Source organism: Tenebrio molitor, chromosome 7 (genome assembly GCF_963966145.1).
Source record: "Tenebrio molitor chromosome 7, icTenMoli1.1, whole genome shotgun sequence".
Taxonomy (NCBI): Eukaryota; Metazoa; Arthropoda; class Insecta; order Coleoptera; family Tenebrionidae; genus Tenebrio; species Tenebrio molitor.
The window spans coordinates 20,033,337-20,052,555 of NC_091052.1; the positions used below are offsets into that span (position 1 = coordinate 20,033,337).

The 19,219-nt window shown below is 37.6% G+C and overlaps 2 protein-coding genes across 2 annotated transcripts; both read left to right on the top strand.

Annotated features, from left to right (window-relative positions):
- Nucleotides 1–153: 153 nt before the first annotated feature.
- LOC138134953 (DNA damage-regulated autophagy modulator protein 2-like) lies at nt 154–6,440 on the top strand. The gene is made up of 4 exons (XM_069053560.1): nt 154–4,752; nt 5,706–6,000; nt 6,050–6,188; nt 6,247–6,440. Exons 1-4 carry the CDS (start codon nt 4,418–4,420, stop codon nt 6,438–6,440), a joined length of 963 nt encoding a protein of 320 aa, XP_068909661.1. The 5' UTR covers nt 154–4,417.
- Nucleotides 6,441–6,708: 268 nt separating this feature from the next.
- LOC138134574 (DNA damage-regulated autophagy modulator protein 2-like) lies at nt 6,709–8,103 on the top strand. The gene is made up of 4 exons (XM_069052916.1): nt 6,709–6,783; nt 6,834–6,955; nt 7,008–7,234; nt 7,285–8,103. The coding sequence occupies exons 1-4, from the start codon at nt 6,725–6,727 to the stop codon at nt 7,624–7,626; spliced, it is 750 nt and encodes a 249-aa protein (XP_068909017.1). The 5' UTR covers nt 6,709–6,724; the 3' UTR covers nt 7,627–8,103.
- The last annotated feature ends 11,116 nt before the right edge of the window (nt 8,104–19,219 follow it).

Here is a 19,219-nt window from a genome sequence, read left to right on the forward strand (position 1 = left end):
GTTGATGGGTCTGTGCGCCGCTGGACTCAAACCTCCCCTAAAAATTTGAACATGAACTCGTCCGACGACAACGTGTTCGTGCGCATTATGTACTTCTTAGATGAAATGATCTCTACCTAATGCTTATTGTTAATCGTGAAATTTATTATAACATTGTAAAAACCGACGTAAACACTTAATTGAAAAGCCAAACTAATAGTAGACAAGATTTTTAATTGAAAATAAAATTAACAACAAACACAAAATGCAAAATAAACAAAAAAAATGGGGCAAGTAGGTACTTAAACAAAAGCAAACAAAAATTTTCGAAATTTAAATATGCATCCTCTTTCGTAACCCTTGGTTGTATTCACACACACTAACCGTATTTATAAACTAAAAGATACGATTGAAACCGCTAATTTGAGGTTAGATACATGCCAAAATGCATCCAAAATGCCAATGAAACAACATAATGCGTTTTGATCCGTCTACTTCGATGGACATTATACGTTTTGATGCAAGCATCAGATTTCAAACTGAAATTAAATAGAGACATAATTTTATTTATGCACGATTATATTATAATTTGACAATTATGCACACATTTTCTTGATATAAACGTCTCTTTATGGCCTACGGATCACTTTATGCCCGTGGGCCATAAAGATATGTCAAATAAAAGTCAAAAACATTTTTGGTGAAATTAGGAAAAAAATTGCCACTTTACTTAAATTACCTAATCCCGAATGCGGATTACTCTATACTGGACACTCATTTCTGCCGCTTTCCATCCTCGTTTATCATTTCGTTAATGAATTTATAACCGAAAATAAATTGCAATTGGCATAATGGCTACGGCTGTTTTCACTGTTCCCAAGGTTACGCGCAAAACTAAAAATTTGACGGAAGCACTACGCGATGCAAACATCCCGTGGTGTGGGCAGACATTGATTTATTAATTTTTGTTAAATGTTAGGGTAGGTCTTAATCGTGCATTAAATAGTGTAGGTATGTACTGCGGGCGTGAACTGGCTTTTATGGCCTTCAGCGTGTTTTTAGCCCTCGTTATCACTCGGGCTCAAAATCACACCTCAGGCAATAAAAGCCCTCTTACGCCCTTAATACATAAATAACTATTTTAGCAGTTTCTTTAGGTAGGGCTGTAAAGTAGTTATAGAGGATTACAAATCCACTTCAAACTGAATTTTGGCCTCGACTGGACATAATGCGATTTGATTAGTTGCTCCTCATTTCTACTACACAGAACGTTTACCTCAGGTTATCTATGTACGACTGCTCTAATTTTGTTCATTCATGTCGGATTTTTGGAATATCTGAGCTTAACGGGTCTATTTTGTAACTCTCAAGGATTATCATTACTAAAGGATCCCTCGTTAGTTAGTGATTAATCGGAAAATAGTGATCAAATGGTATTTTGTAAGTTTTGCTTCTCGCTAAATAACGTAAATTGACGTCAGCTGTCATCGTTAAATAGTGTATGCATTTTTACTATCCACTATATTTCGTTCGTGTTGATTTGTCTTATTAAAACTTGCTCTTGCGAATTTTTCTAGCGATGAACAGAGACATATTGATACAAATAGTGGCAGAATTGGAAAAGAGTTCTTATAAATTATTATTAACTGATCGGTACAAAATGCAGAGATCGTGATCGATTGTTAAATCAATATTTAAGAGATGTAACTGATCCGTTCTTTACAACAAAAGAAAATTTCAGAAAACACTAGCGACTTAGTAGGGAGGCTGGACAAGATTTGTTTTTAGAAATTTTATCTTACGTACTGTCGCGAGCAATAAATTTTGGTCGTCAATGTCATTTCAAAATTTTGTTAGATTGTCACAAATTTAAAAAAATTCCCTGCCTGATTATGCCCACATCAACAAAGTGTCAAAAAATTGAGAAAAAAATGACAATTAATGTCATACAACATGATGATAGGTTATGATATTTACGACTGTTTTACAATGGAGCATTTTCGATTGCGTCAAAGAATGACCTTGACGATCAAAATTTATTGCTCGCGACTGTAGATAACGACAGAGTCAAAAAATTCCTGCTGTGTTAAAATTTGTAGTAGCCCTGAGTTTTATGGCTCATAGCAGTTACCAAAAGCCTGTAGGAAGCAATAAGCAATGTGCTATGTCTCAGTTCGCAGTCTTTATGAAATTGTACAAATTATGGTAGAACACTTGCCCCAGATTTTTTTTTTTGTTTTTTTTTTAACTTTTATTACATATTTTTATTATTCCTGAAGAATGTATTGTTCTCTAATTCGTCAACATAGAACTGATACTGTTGCTGAGTCGTCTTGCATTTATGCTTGGGCATTGTTTTTATAACTTTACACAGTCGGAAACTTTTTTTGCTGCTTTCGTATCAGTTACATGTTATTGATTGTGATCAGTGTTATTTAGGTACTTATTGCATTTTGAACATTTACGCGGTAGTGACAGTAAAAAACATAAAAAGTACATGAACTGTCATAAACATATGGGTACTATAAAGTTGGCCGTTGTGCTATTATCCAACCTGAAATTGTAAACTTTTGCCATAACGATGGTTATCGAATTATAATGATAACGATAGGATTTTAGAAATACCAAATATGCTGAAATCGTTGTAGTTTAATAGCGACCAATGCTTAACGAGCGTCACTATCGGACGGATAGTTGTTTAATGATAAGTTACAAAATAGACCCGTTAAACAGTTTAAATTGATTGTCAAAATGGCAAGAATCGAAAGTGAGGTTACGGTTTCTAAAGGTTCATTTACAATTTATGGGAATGTCAAAATAGTGACGGCTAAAATTTTTTGGCCGCCATAGTACCTAATATTGTCTCAAGTTGCAAAAAACACATTGCCTTTGCAACAGCAATTTTATGGCATTAGTCATTTGAAATTACTTTGAAATTACTTTAAAACTGTAGGTACTATTCCGGATACGGAATCTTGGGCACAAATGACATTTAACTGACAAATAGGTGTGAACTGGCTTTATTGAATATAACCCAACTTTTGACTCGATAGTGCCATTTCCCTGCTTTTTTGATATCACAAGAAAAAATTCAAAGTGATTTTGAATAATTATCATTTATTAATGACACTATTGCTTGGTTTACATAATTTTTTTTTTAGAAATGTCTAAAAATTGTTGGCCAAGATTCCGTGTCCGGAATAGTACTTCTATGGAAAATATTTAATCCAAACTATGATTTTCTGGTCCCTTTGTGCCTTTATTTGGTTCAAAAAAATTGAAATTATAGTACTTAAAAGCCATGTCACTTGGAGAATAGTTTGACATGCACAAAGTAATAATTTTTGCCGTGGAGGTCGCCATTCACCGGACGATTTTCACTTGTTCTAAGAACAATTCGATCAATGCTAAAACGGCTCATTGAAACGGCCGTATATAGCGAAGCTATAGTGAATTTTAGTCGACCATTCTCATAACATGAGTGAGACTAGTATTGTAGTATTGCCGATAGGTGGCGCTACCGCCAGTAGTGGAAATCTGTCTACTAGTTTGTCTAACGTTGCGAGGCTGGCGGCACATCCAAAATTGCGATGGAGGACAATAATTTATAATGACCCTGTACAATAAATTGTAGGTACAAGAAGTTTTTTCTACGAAACTACCATATGAGTTTCGAATTGAAAAATGGATACCTATACGTTCGCATCAATAAGTTTTTGCGCGATTGTACTCTATTTGCTTGTTTACCACGTCTGTTTCCAAGACGGTAAGCTCTGTTTACTCGTTGCTAACGATAAAATCGACGGTAAGTAATTTTTGGTGTTCTAGAACGGTAAGTCAAGGGTTATTCAAAATTAATCGATTATTGTAATAATTTTTATGTAGACACAAGTGGAAGACAAGATGTGGGGGCCCTTTCTGGAAACTCATAAAGCTCTTGTAGTCGGCTTTCCTTGCCGCTACTATAATAGCATTAGCAAACTTGCCGCGATATTGGCATTGTCAAAATTTTCATACCTCGCATTTTCCTTGTCTTCTTGATTCGTATTGCATTGCATCCTAGTTAAGAATGTTTGATGAATATTCAATCGCGCAAAAAATCTCATAAGCATCACGAACGTTAATGACAATGTACCGATCTCAGACAATATTTGTCTTCGATCGGTACATTGTCATTACTGTTCTTTATACTTAATATATCTACTATTGCATTATTAATCGAGTGACATCTTCAGAAGGACATACAAATTTTATTAACTATATGTAGCAGCTAGTAATCATATTTCTTAGTCTTTGTTCCAATCCAAGCGTCCGAGTATAAATATATAATTACCTATTCAAACATTCTTTTAGGTACTTCTTATTTTTTGATGATATAATTCTATGTAAGTCTCTTTTTAGATCATTTTCTTGTAGATTCTTATTTAAGTGCATTTGAATGAAACAATCAGTTAATATTTTGTCACTTATTGTTAGAAGAAACAGTGCAATGGCTGTCGAAAGAATTTTTTGTTTGCCAATAACAATAGCTTTATTATTAATCTTTACAGTGACTGTTACGTTTGTTCAGTTACATTTTCATAAAGGAATAAATTTACATTTTATGATTTTTAGATTCTGGATATCACGGACACTTGGGCATCTAACGTATTTACCACCTTACATTAGTGACTCACGTTCTAAACCCCCAGAAATTTGTATTTTCGGTCAAATATTAAATATAACAGCTGTGTTGGGTATGATTTATTTACGAGTAGTATGGACCAAGAATAAATTCTGACAAAGAAATGACACCGAACACGCATGGATGTCCAGATTTACTGAAGATTGAGGTTATCCACCACTACTACCTCTGTGACAATGATACGTCCAGATGACAACGACGTAAATATGGAGGTGTATACAAGGTATCACAGCCACAGCCACAGCTGATCTGTAACCTGTATAGTGCGTTCACAATCGACTCTTCAACACCTACTATGAGGTGAAAATTAAAAAAACACCCGATATTTCACGAGTGATAATGAACCCGACGGAATTGAAAATGCAACCAACAACACATTAGGAAAGAAAACTTGGATATTTTCTGCGTCCATATCATACACTGCGTTTTTTATTTCGCTGAACATACAATGTAAAATGGCTATGTTCAGTTCTAAAATGACCAAGTCAATTCATTTGAAATAGGCAACCAAACTTACAGATCCATGAATCCTATGTTCAGTCAAATAAAAAACTCACGGTTATCCAGGTCTGCTTAGCAAGTGTATTGTGGGTTGCATTTTTAATTCCATCGGGCTTATTTATCACTCGTGAAATACCCTGTAGGTACAGAATGGCAAAGAGGTGGTTGTGAACTGATTTTTATTTACATTTTTTCGTGAGTCTTTTGAAAAGTTGGGCAGACATGCGTGTCGCTTCACATTTCTTTGTCAGTATTTATTCTGTGGTAGAGAGACATTTTTATACATAGTTACTGTAGTTTCAATTTGGTTGTAGGTCGTAAAATTTTATGGTACTTTAAGTTAAAGATCTTGCGGGGCTTATAAATCCTAGTTTACCACTAGCAGGTAATATTTTAAGCAGGGTTGTATTGTACATTTGGTATATTTGCATTGTGTGGCAAACGGCACGCGCCGCTTTCCAACCTTTTCAAACCCAACCATTGTGCCCGTTAATCGCTCATAATATCCAATAAAATTTTACGACCTACAACCAAATTGAAACTACAATACAGTGTTTGCCTTTTTGCTTTGTCTGTTAGAAAAATTCACATTATTCAATGACATTTTTTTAGTGGCCATACTAATATATGTTAAATACCGACAGACAAAAGAAATTTTGTCGATATACAATTTTTCTGATTTGTATAAATTGAACAAAGTTTCTTCGTGTGCGGGATACATGGCTGCTGTTGGAGTAACTATAGTGGCCAACTTTCAAGAAACAAATGCTTTTATTTTTCATTTTATTGGGGCCCTAATTGCCTTTGGATGCGGTGCTGTTTATCAATGCTCACAGGTTTTTGTAAAGATAAATCTATATTTTTTACATACACTTATTTTTGTAGAGTATTCTTTCTTATAAAATACGAATGGTGTTTGGAAATGTACAAGTCATGTCGCTTAAAATTGCAGTGGCCGTGTTCTCTGCAATAAGTTTTCTTGTATTTTTTGTTTGTACTTTAATTTTATTCTACGATATGAATGGTAAGTTTTCAAACTAGGTATTTATAGGCTTTAAAATATTTTTATATTTTTGCTTCAGATTTAACAAAATGGACAGAATCAGATGGATTTTCCGCAATAAATTTTTCAAGTATAATTGCTGAGTGGAGTTGTGCATGTTGTATGATACTTTACATTTCAATTTTTGCATACGATTTTGGGAATGTGGTGATATCTGAACCGATAATTGTCTTACGAGATCAATTTATAACAAGGTTACACGTCAGAAAATAACGGTTTCTATTTACGTCTTAAATGCATTTCAACCATAGTTGTACTATTTTTCTTGAAATGACCTGAATATGTCTATCTTAGCTATAGATTTTATGTCAGCTTTGTTTAGATTACAGGTTGCATCACGATGTACATTTTCTTTATGCATACACGATTTAGGTAACTTTACATGGACTAACTAATATTAAAATACTGCAGTGACATTTCATGATCAAATAGTAAATCGGTCTCATTTTACCAAACGCAAGGTAGAGTTTCTAGTACCTAACGTAAGAATAAAAGTCATGTTGAAACACTTGCCCGTATTTTTATTTTGCGCAGTTCATCTAACTTTAGCAGTGACGTATGTACTTTTTCTTTCATTTTATTCTTAATTGTTGATTATTTTTGCAGTTTTTCAATTGCACTTCATTTAAAACATGTAACTTACTTTTTACCATACATTAGTGATTCTGGAGCTTTTCCACCTGAAAGTTGCATATTTGGACAAATGTTAAATTTTGTTGCAGCCTTGAGTAAGATTTAATCGAATATAATGTGTTTCTTTATATAACAGACCTGTTTTAGTATGTGTTACAATGTACGTACGGTACTTACAGATTAGAGAAATTTTTAATAAACACGATTTTTCATGTGGATATTATCGTTTGAATAAAATAGCTTTTTGTATAGGTACAACGGCTTGTTTAGGATGCAGTATTGTTGCAAATTTTCAGGAAACAACAATGTTATTAGTTCACTGGATTGGTGCTATCATGTTGTTCACTTTAGGGGCTGTGTATCAGTGTCTTCAGGTTGACGATCAAGAAACATTTACTTTTTAAAATAATATTTGTTGTTGTAGAGTATAATCTATTTTAAAATACGTGTTGTTTTTGGAAATAGAATGTTGAACATGATTAGAGCAATTTTGGCAGCAATTTCTACTGGCTCAGTTGTTAGTTTCGTGATTTTCGGATTAATTGCTGGCAGTCAGTTTAAAGGTAATGACGTAACGAAATGGAAAGAGGACGATGGAGGATTTAATTTTCATATTATTAGTACAACTAGCGAATGGATATGTGCTGGATGTACGATGACTTACCTTTTGTGCTTTGTGTGGGATTTTAGGAGAATCACTCTAAACGAACCGGAAATATTTGTTCACGATGATGTTGCTGTACCACTCAAAATTTATAGAAAATAAAACCATGTATGTTAAGCAGTGAATATTATTTATATATGTTGCAGCAGGACCTACACAGTTTTAGTTAAAATTATTGGACCAGAATACAATTAATTTTTAATTAATTCATTTATCTCCAAGCGGTCGAAAATCGCGTCTTTGTGTATCTCCATTGAGACGGTTAACGTGTCAATTTTTTCTGACCGGAGTAGAAGTGTCTGTTTCTGTGATGATGACTTGGACCACAATGTATGATCCAATTTTTGTTGAATGCTCGAAGGACCAATCTTGATAGATGAATATGTTTGCGGTCACAATGGATGACCGGTTTTTGTAGTTGAGGGTCACAATGGATGACAAACGTTTTGCTTGATGTAGATCACAATGGATGATCCAGTTTCGTCGTACCAATGTTTCGTGCGATTAGTTGAGGGTCACAATGGATGACCAAATTAAATATGTATGTTCCTTTGAACTTCGTTTATTTAAACTCAACACTTAATAATACACAATGTCAACAAGAGTACACAATGAATTTACAGAATGTTTGCAAAAATCATGACCAAGAATTCCTACCAAGAAATCCATAAAAATTAGAATGTTCTTAGAATTTATATTTTTCGGGGTAGGTAGCGTCCACCCCGTGAGTGGGCGTTGCTTCCCCACCTCGCATATCTATGACGTCGCTGAGGCCCCATCGGCCGTAACATCCGCAACAGTGTCCATAGGCGGCTTGACCGAGTCAAATGTAAGGTAATTTGAAGCATTTGTCAGGATTTATTTATCAATTACAACTATCAAGCATACGAAATATACTAAGGTCCGGTTTCTGGAAACATTTTATTTGGCCAGTTAGTTAACTCTCCGATAAATACAAAAATCATGTAATGTGATTGGTCACTTTCTAGCGTTTCTATAGCAACGCTTGATTTAACCGGCCGTTAAGTTCAAGTTATCGGACCGTTCCAGAAACTGGGCCTAAATAACAAAAAAAAAAAACGAAACACATAGAAGGGGTTTGATTTTTAAGATGAAACTTTGCAAATAGCTAAAGGATCTAACAAACAATAAATGATGAAAATTTGAATGAAATTCGACAGGAGGTAAACATTTTTTGCAATTTTTTTCTTCTGCTGTCTGTGTTGATTACAATTTAATTATTCTGGTAGTTTTTTGAAACGTTTTCAAACTGCAGAAAGCTGTACCGCGTGTAAAAAGTGACAAAGTATGCCCTCAGTTAGAAGACGTGTCACGGTTCGGAAATTCCGTTCCGTTCGCTCATCGATTTTTGCGGGTTTTCCCGGATTGGAAGGCCCAAGGGTTTCACTAATGCTTGGGGATGCACCATCGTTACTCGAACACCTAGAAAGTAACCTCGAAAATAACCAACTCGGCAAACGCTCGCTCACAATTAGACCGAGAATTACCGCAAATTACCGCGACCGTTTTGTTCGTTTATCGTTATCGTTGATCCCTCTTTTTACCTAGTCTTGCCTTTGAGTTTTTTCCCGGTTTTCTTGTTCTTTCACGTTTGGCCCCGGCCGATGAGGTGGCCGGAATGGTGCCTTTTCCCTCAAAATTTCAGCGGGACGGTAGCTACATACCGTCGGGTTTGTCAGGTCGCGAACCTTGGCCCTGTGCCAGAAAAAAATTCATTCTTACCTATCTTCTTCGGAGTTTGGGCAAGTCGCTTGAACGTCCCTTTTCCCTTTTGGACTCCTACGTCAAGACTGGCTAGGCTTTTTTGGGATAGTTGATAAATATTCGGTTCGACGCGATTTTTCCTCTTTCTCGTGCAAGTATCGTCACTGGGTGCACTTCGCGGCCATTGTCGCTTGGACATCACCGATTTCGGGATCTGGGCGAAGTCTCCTGTACCCCGACAAAAAAGTTGAGTGGTTCTCCGTTTCGTTGCCGTTTGTGTATCTTGGAACCCTAACTTGTGCGGAAATTCCGGATCTCTGGGAGTCACGACCTTGCACGTCCCCCAAAAAAAGACCTCACGCCAACTGAGTAAGTCACGTTTTTCAACCCTAATCGGTACTAATTTGCGTCTCCTTTTTCACGAAAGGGTCTTTTTTTTTACTTCTCTCTCTATCTTCCGTTTCGTCACGTCTGCCGTACTCTTTCTTCCCGTCGCTTCGTTGTTCCGGCGAAAAGGAGTGTAATCTGGAGAACCCCTTCACCCCTCCGGAGAACAGCAGCGGAGATCAGGCTGCAGTCGCCGAAGAACCACGGTGCGAGGATCTACTCCCTCAGGACGCCACGAATCTCGCTGGTTCCAGGTCAGAGCAGTCCGATTCTTCTCCATCTTGTCGGCCCTGAGGTTATCTGCCTCCGCCGCGGCCTCCGTTCTTTCGCGGGAAGATACGTTTTTACGGCGGCAACTTTCACCTTCTCTCCTCTTTTGTGTTGTCGCCACCTTCAGTGGCAGTTTTTTTGTGTCGTTATTCAATTTTAGAAATCATCACATTTTATTTTGTAAATCCGCCCCCGGTAATAATTGTTTGCGTTGTGTCGTAGGTCGAGTACCATTTTTTTTATGCGGTCGCACCGAAAACTTGTACAAGTCTCGTCGGCGACTGACTCGGAAGTCAGTTTAGCTTAGTTTCAAATTACTCTTCTTATATTACCGGACCAGACCTCATTTTTCTTTTTTTTGTATGTATCTTGTTACATATTTAAAATTGTTAAAATAATTGTTTTGCGCGTGTTACAGGGAGACAATTTAGTAGTCTAGATTCTAATACTGAGTAGCCATAGAGAGAATATAGTTTTGTTTAGTTGTTTACATAAATAAATGTGACGGTTAACGTTTTTGAGAATCTGTGCATCATTTTCCTTGCTCTCGAAGTTTTCCTCAAAGAATTCTGCAATAAAAAAATAATTTAATTGCCCCCTTTATTTGTACATATCACCTTCCCCTTACATCTTTGCAGGGGACATCAAACAATTTTTCATTTCATTTTTCAAGTTTATCACCTGTATCATAATTAATTTTTAATTAAACGTGTTAACCGAAGCACTTGTTTCATTGCGGGTACCGGCTTTGGAGTATCACTGGATCCGGGTACTCCCGTCTCAGCGCTGCCGGAGGATCCTGGCGCCCTGTTTCTTTATCGTTTTGGGTCGAGTTAACTTTTCCCTTTGACCCCGCCCCAAGACTGAGCTACCGGCGACTATTGACAGCAGCCGACCCAAAAGAAAAAATTATCGTGGCAGACGTAATCAATTTTACCAATTAAGTTCTTCTGAGCGAGGGCGCATAATTTGTCTACGAGAAGCAGGATTTTCGACAATTTCGTACCGATAAATTGCAACTCAGGGTAACGGAAAAGTGAGCACTGTATTGCATTGTTGACAGGCATAGGCAAATATTCCACTCGTTACACAAAATAACGCATTTCCTAACTGGTTACATAAATAGCTATTTTGTGAAAATTACAAAGCTTAGCACTGTTTTAAACAATAATATTATCTAGTCATTTAAAAAAAAAACTCAAGGTATATCTATTTTTGCAATAAAAAAACTTTTGAACACTTCTCCAACGTATACGGTTATCACTTATTAGGTACATATCTTTCTGGCTTGACAAAATTTCGCATTTTTTCACTCAGTTTCCATGCAGACGCTTTTAAAGAAATAATTAAACTAAAGATTTTTTCCAACATCGATTATGAAAATGATGCTTTCATCACTCAACCCGATTGTTCTTATCACCAGCCCTAATCCCTTACCGTTCACTACCTGCTACAAGACCTGAGAATTTCTGACCGCCGGGAGGAACTCTGCTGCCGCCCGTGTTCCCGGGTCAGATCGACGAAGAAGCACTACAGCAGCTCAAGACCGCTGTTTAACAATAATGACATTAAGAGACCGTCACAGTTTAATAAATTAAATTATCCCTATCAAAATAAAGCCTCTAAAAAGCGAAATAACGAAATTATTATCCAATATTTAACTGGTCTCACTGTGGGGTTTAACGAGTCAGCCGTTGTGGGCGTGTCCATAATGTCAGATGTGATGTCAAAATCAAAAATAGCGCAAGCAAGGTGGTCGTTCAGTGTTAAAAACTAAACAGTTTGTAATGATCTGAATACATTACTTTTTCCGCCAAATATTCGAACCTGCGCAAAACGGTAACAAATGTGGTCGTGATCGTCATCGAAGCGGAGGAGCCCTACGTTGTGTTTTTCTTTTGGCGGAAAAGGTTGGAAGAGTACCGCAAATAAAACACACATGTGAGGGACGCGAAATACCTTTTATTGAAAAATGCCTGTGAGAACGTTGATTTTCGGCGAACAAATGAAATGAATCCAAGATTAACGGGGGCCAAGTATAACAAAGTAAAGAAAATCAACTAGCTGAGGCCATTACAAAGAACAAACAACAATATTAATACAGCAACGTTTAGAATAAACACAACTGGTAAATGACAACAAAAATGACAAGTTAAAGGTTGCAAAAAAAAAACACAATTAACAAATTGATAATGCAGTTATCACAGACAGGGACGGATGAAAAACCCTCTTCAAAAACCGTATCCGAGGTATTACTCATATTTTACAATTACAATTCCAAGTTTAATTAGTAACTACGCGGTCAAGGTACGCCGACGGGAGCTTAGAGCTGGAGGTAACAAACTCTCGGCCGCGAGGGGACTCAGAAGAATAATCTGAATCGGCTTGAGACCAGCGACGTTTCTAGATACTCGGGTTAGTAATGAACGTCGAGCTATTTCACCGACCAAGAAAGAGTGACAGAGCGCCTCGGGGTTGTACGATGAGCATCCCAAGCCGCTGCGAGCAGAGCTTGCTCCGCCTTCCCCAACCAACCGTTTACCGACAAAAACCTAAGATCTCTAGAACCGCGACGGAGGTTTCACGTCAGCATCCCAGAGCCGCATCGAGCAGGACTTAGGTCCGCCTCCGCTAACGGCCATAACTTAACCGTGGCCTCCACAGAAATTTACTAGACAACCCCACGACTTCCTGATTGAAACCTAACTCCCATAGGGGCGCACTTACAACATTTTACTTTAACTCTTCCGAAATCTAGCGGGGCTTAGCAACAACACAAAGCAAACCCGAGTTTAATTCGATCGAACAAAGCGTGACATTAAACAATGAGAAAATTCAACAACAAAAACATTCAACATTAAACAATGATCAAATAAAAGGGAACAAAGCGCAAAGTTAAATAACGATAAAATAAAAACACATTAAATGGCACATAAATAACGAATAAAATAATCGCTGGCTGGTAGAGTACCGTTAGAAAATGTTAGTGAAAGCAAAACAAAATGGACGCGCGCGGCTACCAATTTTCGAAATTACCAGATCGGCAAAAAGAAAATGAACCCTCCGGGGAAAACTTAGGACTAACGCTTAAAATTAACAAATGGGAGTTTCTCCATGGAAACAGCATGCAACAAAATGATATTTACAACATACCCTTACCACGTGGTCCTGGTCCCAAAAGCCAAAAACAGAAAGGCAACGAAAGTGGGATAAATTACCCGTGTGGATTAAAAAAACGCCGGATTCTCCACGGGGACACAAAATATCTACTCGGAACGGTAGTGTAATTGGTTCAGATTTAACTTACAGATTTTTGGAATATTGGATCGCTTTTCGCAAGGTGTGTTCGTTTCGAAAAACCAAACAAAAGTGCCCTACCCCCTTCAACTACCCGCGCGAGAGACCGCTTCACCCCCGCTATATTTCCGCTCTCCGCGTTGCCAACTCCCCAAGATTACCAACCCCATCTTTTAGTTCCTAGTTTAGCCGCTAGTACCTTCACATTTGGCGCGCTCTCGTGGCGGTACCGGGAATTAAAATTTAAATTTTAAACTGGGTCACTACAAGTTGTAAGTTGTCATCGTTTGCTAGTTACGTTTTGATAATTTTTGTTATATTTAGCGAATATCTGAAGTTTGTCTGATGCCATTGAAAACGAAATGCGTTGCACCGCTGCAGGCCAGAACTGACACAGATCGCGGCAAATTACGTGGAAATTTATTTATTTTTTTGAAGTGAAACTTTTTATGGGAGGGTTTGGAAATTCTGATCGGCAACCTTTTTGTGTGACGAAAAGTGGTGGGGGTGGTGTTGGTAATTTCGCCACCAAGCATTATTACGAGATTAAGATACAGGTTAATTCGCCACCACCGTTTAATGGCATGCTAAGCCTACCGGTAATTTCGCCACTGTACTTCCCGGAATTAATCTACATTCTACACCTACCTGCCCATAAGGACGGCGCCGGCAGACGGCCGACCTAAATATTTCTGTATCTGAAAGTCTGAGACAGGAAAACAAGTAAATGCATCTATATGGAAAAACAATTTATTATTTAAGATTACAATGGAAAGATTAATTCTTAAAAATAAAATTTTTATTTTTAAGAATTAATCTTTCCATTGTAATCTTATTGTTATGTCGCTTTATCATATTATTTATAAATTTTTGTCTGTCTCTGACATGTTTATTATAAATTTTTGCTACTAAATCTTTGTATTTTCAGATAAGTGTCTATTTGAAATTCTTTCAGTTTTTCTTAAAACACCTATAAAGTTAGGTCAGGTGTCAGGTAGTTACTTGAATCCACCCTTATTGGGTATGACCCTAAATAAAAATGTATTGAAAAGTATTGGCGGCGAAATTACCGATGGGATTTTACTCAACGGAGATGCGCAAAAGATTAAGGTAATTACTGGTGGCGAGGATTCCTGGTTTGGCAGCGATAGCGAGCAGACGTGGAAAAAGTGCAGCGATAGCAAACGTAAACAACGACGAGTGAGTGAGAGGTGATAAGGAGAAGACAGCGGGCAAGAAAGAGAGGGCATGCCGAAATCGCCGAAAGCAAGGAAAGAAAGCAGCAAGAGAGAAAGAGAAGAGGGTAGGATGTCGGAAGAAGGTCTGAACCCATTCAGAAAGAGTTCCAGAACCGAAAGATCCCCAAGTAGAGGCGAAGAAAGAAATCAAAGCAAAGAAATAGAGGAGAAAATAGACACAGTGCTCAGAGAGATAAAAGAGGATATGGCGGGAATAGTAGAGGAGAGCAGAGCAAGAAGAAAGGAATTAGCGGCAGCGAGAGAGAAGGAGGGAGAGCAAGAAAGAGAGGACATGCTGAAATCGTCAGAAGTAAGGAAAGAAAGCAGCAAGAGAGAAAGAGAAGAGGGTAGAACGTCGAAAGAAGGCAAGAACCCACTCAGAAATAGTTCCAGAACGAGAAGATCACCAAATAGAAGCCAAGAAGAAAATCAAAGCAAGGAAATGGATAAGGAAATGAAAACAACCATGATAAGAGAGATGAGAGAAGAGATCAAAACACTAAGAAAGGAATTAGCGGCAGTGAGAGAGGAGAATGGGGAGCTAAGGAAAGAATTAGCGACAGTGAGAGAGGAGATGAGAGGAAGAGAAGAAAAAGGGCAGTTGGAGAAGGCAGATTGGATGAAAAGGATGGAAATGATAGAGGAAAAGATGGAACAAAGAGAAAAGAAGGAGAGGAAGAATAATGTTATAATAACTGCAATAGGAGCAATAAGTGGAAATGTAGAGAGGGGGGTGGAAGAATGGTTAGAAAGGGAGATAGGGGTGAAAGTGAATGTAAAGGAAGCATTTAAAATAAATAAAGATAAGATGATGCTGGCAAAAATAGAAAATTGGCGGCAGAAGAAGAACATAATGCTAAGTAAGAGTAAGTTAAAGGAAAAAAAAGGTGAGAGGATGTATATAGATGACGATTTGACAAAAGAAGAAAGGGAAACACAAAAGAAGTTAAGAGAGTTGGCCAGAGAGGAGAGAGATAGAGGAAAAAGGGTGAAAATAGGATACAGGAAAATACAGATAAACAGGGACTGGTTTAGATGGGATAAGAGACAGGAGAAACTGAAGAAAATTTGCTAGAAGAAGGAGAGAATAAGAAGACGACTCGGCGAGAAAATGTACAAGAAGAAGGTGAATAAAAAGGTAGAGGGACAAAGACATAGAAAAGTAAGAGAGAAGAGAGAGAATAAGAGAATCGAAGTACAATAGGGAGGGGAGAGAGTGTGTGTGAGAGAGGAAAATGATAGCGGGTTGCAGAGGTGGGGACGAGGAGAGAGAGAACAGGAATGGGAAGGAAGGAGAAGAGAGAGAGAGAAGGTGCAGGAGGTGACGCGAGGACAGTGAGAAGATCGAACACATGCGGCGAAATGTGAGAGAGAAAGAGAAGGGAATGGGGAGAAATATGGAGCGAAGACGGCAGGGAGATGGATGAAAGAGTAAGGAAGAGGAGAGAAAGAATAGAGAACGAGAGGAGTGAGGGAGAAAAATAAATTGTTATTTTTATGTTTATGTTTTGTAATCAGGAATTCGAAAGCCCGTAGGGCAAAATAAAGCATTTTGTTGTTGTACTGGTGGCGAGATTACCTGTCCCCGGTGGGAGTAAACACTGTCGGGTCGAGTGGGAGCAGTGTCTGGCACAACGGTTGGGCCAATATTTCCATCTTACTTAAATGTAAGTTAATTTGTTTGACACGATACGAACATCCCTTAAAATTGTGTATACTTCTGTCTTTGTCACACTCACGGCATTTATCGATAATGTCCTCTCTTTTAATTTGGAGGCTTAAAAATGAACAATGAGTTACGCATTTCGATATTGTTTAGTGTTATCGTTGTTTATAATTTATTTTCTTCATTAAAATATACAGGGTGAGCAACAATAACTGTTTCAGTTGGCAATAAAAATTTTTAAGACTGTGAATTGTACCTATTTCGGTTTGTTTTATTGACATTATTGACAGCTGGTATACATTTCAAATTTAAACGTCTTGGTTTTTGTAACTTTTTATTAATAAAATGGTTTTCTCGTTGGAACATGACATAAAAGTCACCAAAAATCATCAGAATTTATTGCCAACTCAATCAGTACTTGTTGCTCACACGGTACAATTTTGTTGTGAATATGCTATTTAAAAGTGATTGATGAATAATTACAATGTTTCCCTGTAATACAAAAGTTTCACTTCTATCGTGCGTCTTTACGACACACTCTGTTTTTTTTTTGTAATTATTTGATACAGTGTCCAACGGGATTAAAATAGTTATTTGTATCACAAGGCTAGAAAATGCTATTTTGCAAGTGCAAGCACCGTTTGTGGAGCAGAGGTGCCAGCCGAGGCGGCACTAGTGCGAGCACTTGCAAAACGTTTTCTAGCCGTGTAATACACTGTCAAAGTCATAGCCGCCCCTTATCTAAGTAATTTTTAATCGCACGGTTCATTGGATAATTTAAATAGTGTTGTATACTTTACTAATATTATGAAAACTTCAAGTATAATATTACAAGGGAAGTAGGAATTATACACCATTCTTTATCTTGGTGAGTGGTCGATGCGATCAAGCAAGCCATGGGTAGCTTTGTAAGTTTTACTTTTTCCACCAAATTGGTGTGTCGTGTAAATCAAATATTAACTGTCATGGCTGTCATTCAGATTCAGAATCTTCGTCAAGCATTCATGTCCAAATCTCACGATCACGACCGACCTTCTAAATAGTCGAGACGCAAACGCTTGGCTCTCTCCGGCCTGTTCATTTGAGCAAAATACCATTATGCACTTGTAAGCCGTTTGGCGCTAGCGAACGGGCGATTTGAGTTCGGAACCACGCGGTTTGAAACTTGGCTTTCTGTAATTGTGTTGTCACTTTGTCGGATAAAGACATGATTACTACAATTTAATCGAAATTTTCGGTTAGTTAAGCATATTAATTGCATAGATAATCGTTCCTAATATACATATTCTTAAATACAACGAAATTTATGGAGATGTGAGTATGAATTTAATTATTTCACGGAATTCAGTACTTGTTATAATACCCACAACATTGGAAGTAGACGAAGGAAAAGAAAACGAAGATTTAAGCAGGCAAAAGACTGTTGGCGGTGACAGAGAATGTTTCAGTCGGGATCGGTACATTAGCAGCACTATTGGAAAGGCTTGCCTACAACATTATGTTAGTGAAGAATATTTTTAAAATACATTTTAAATTATTGCAAGTCTACTACTGATTAAAAGATTTTTGAAATCCCTACCTGGGCAAATATTTAAACTTTCTGAAGCCAATTCATTGAATGTTTTTGTCTTTTTATAATCCTTACACGTCTCCAAATAGCATTTTATATGTCATCTTTTTGACATTTATTGTTTCGCGCCAATTTCGGCGCCTGCAAAGTAGTGCCAAACGGCGAACGCCGAAAACTGGCAAATGAACAGGCCGGAGAGAGTCAAGCGTCTCGACTATTTAGAAGGTCGTGCTCACGATCTTATGTCGCGAAATGTAAATATGTAAGCCGTGTACACATCGATTCTTAAATTTAACCGTTCTCGATATGAAAATTATCGGCGTCCGTCGTCGGTCAATCCGACCGTCGACCGTCGACCGTCGACCGAACATTATTCCCGTCCCGTGCCGGGCAATATTGCAAAGAAGTTTGGGTGTGAGAAATTAACCGGATTCTTAAACCATAAACCGGACCAAATTTGACCGGAAAGTGTGTGGCCGGCCTAGAACATTTTGAAATTCCCAAGCAAGTTATTAAAATTTTAGAAAACGATGCGAAATGAAGATGACACGTTTGAGGTTATGTCTCGGTCGTCTCGGTGCGTACGAATGATGAGCAATTTAACCCGGAAAATAATAAATAGAAAGAGTTTGCGGCGTCTCTGTAAGTACAGTTGCGGCCGTTGAAAACTCAGACACTTTGACAACGCCAAACTTTTAGCTTTGTAAATGGTATTGAAAGTGACGTTTCTCAAAATGTCACTCAAACATTATCCACATTAATTTCTCTCGCGTGGATCTTATACTCACACCGTCCCTCAGTCAAACACATTTTTGCAAATCAGATAATTGCGGCATTTCAAAAGTTACGCGCGATTCTGACCTAATATGTCAAATAATGACACTGACTTTATAATCCTTGATGAAAATCCTGTTTACGCTAGTCAAATTTCGGAATTTATACAGAGTGTTTAAATCTTTCCTGTCTGAGATTTCAACGGCCGCAACTGTACATTATTGTAATATTTGAATATTTTTCAACAACTACCAACGCACTTTTCCATTGGAACTTTCAAAGATCCCTAAATTCAACTTGACGGCTGAAAATTTCCCAAAGACCACTCACCAAGATAAAGAATGGATTATAGGTATAGTTTTCCAATGTATAATTTGGTTTTATGACAGTGCATTTGTAATTATTAGGGGCTGGGGTTGTGGTTTTGGCAATAGACGTGAAGATGTTGTAGCCTGGTCAGACAACAGACAACAGACCTTTTACAGTCCTAGGATTTGTGGCGGTAGTTGCCCATTGTCGCGGTATTTAAGTCCCTGACAACAGGGCTGGTAGTAAAACCAAATTAGAAATGGGAACACTATACTGTTGCCTTAAAAGTTGAAAATTGTAATTTTAATATAACTGCAGGAAAAAAAAATTAAGTGAGTTCATGTCCGATTTTTTTTGTGTGATCTGTTTGAAAATAAAATAGTATACAGGTATACGCGCACGCGAGAAATCGCGTAAAATTGTTGAAATTTTTCATACTTACCTGGGTATTGGTAAGGT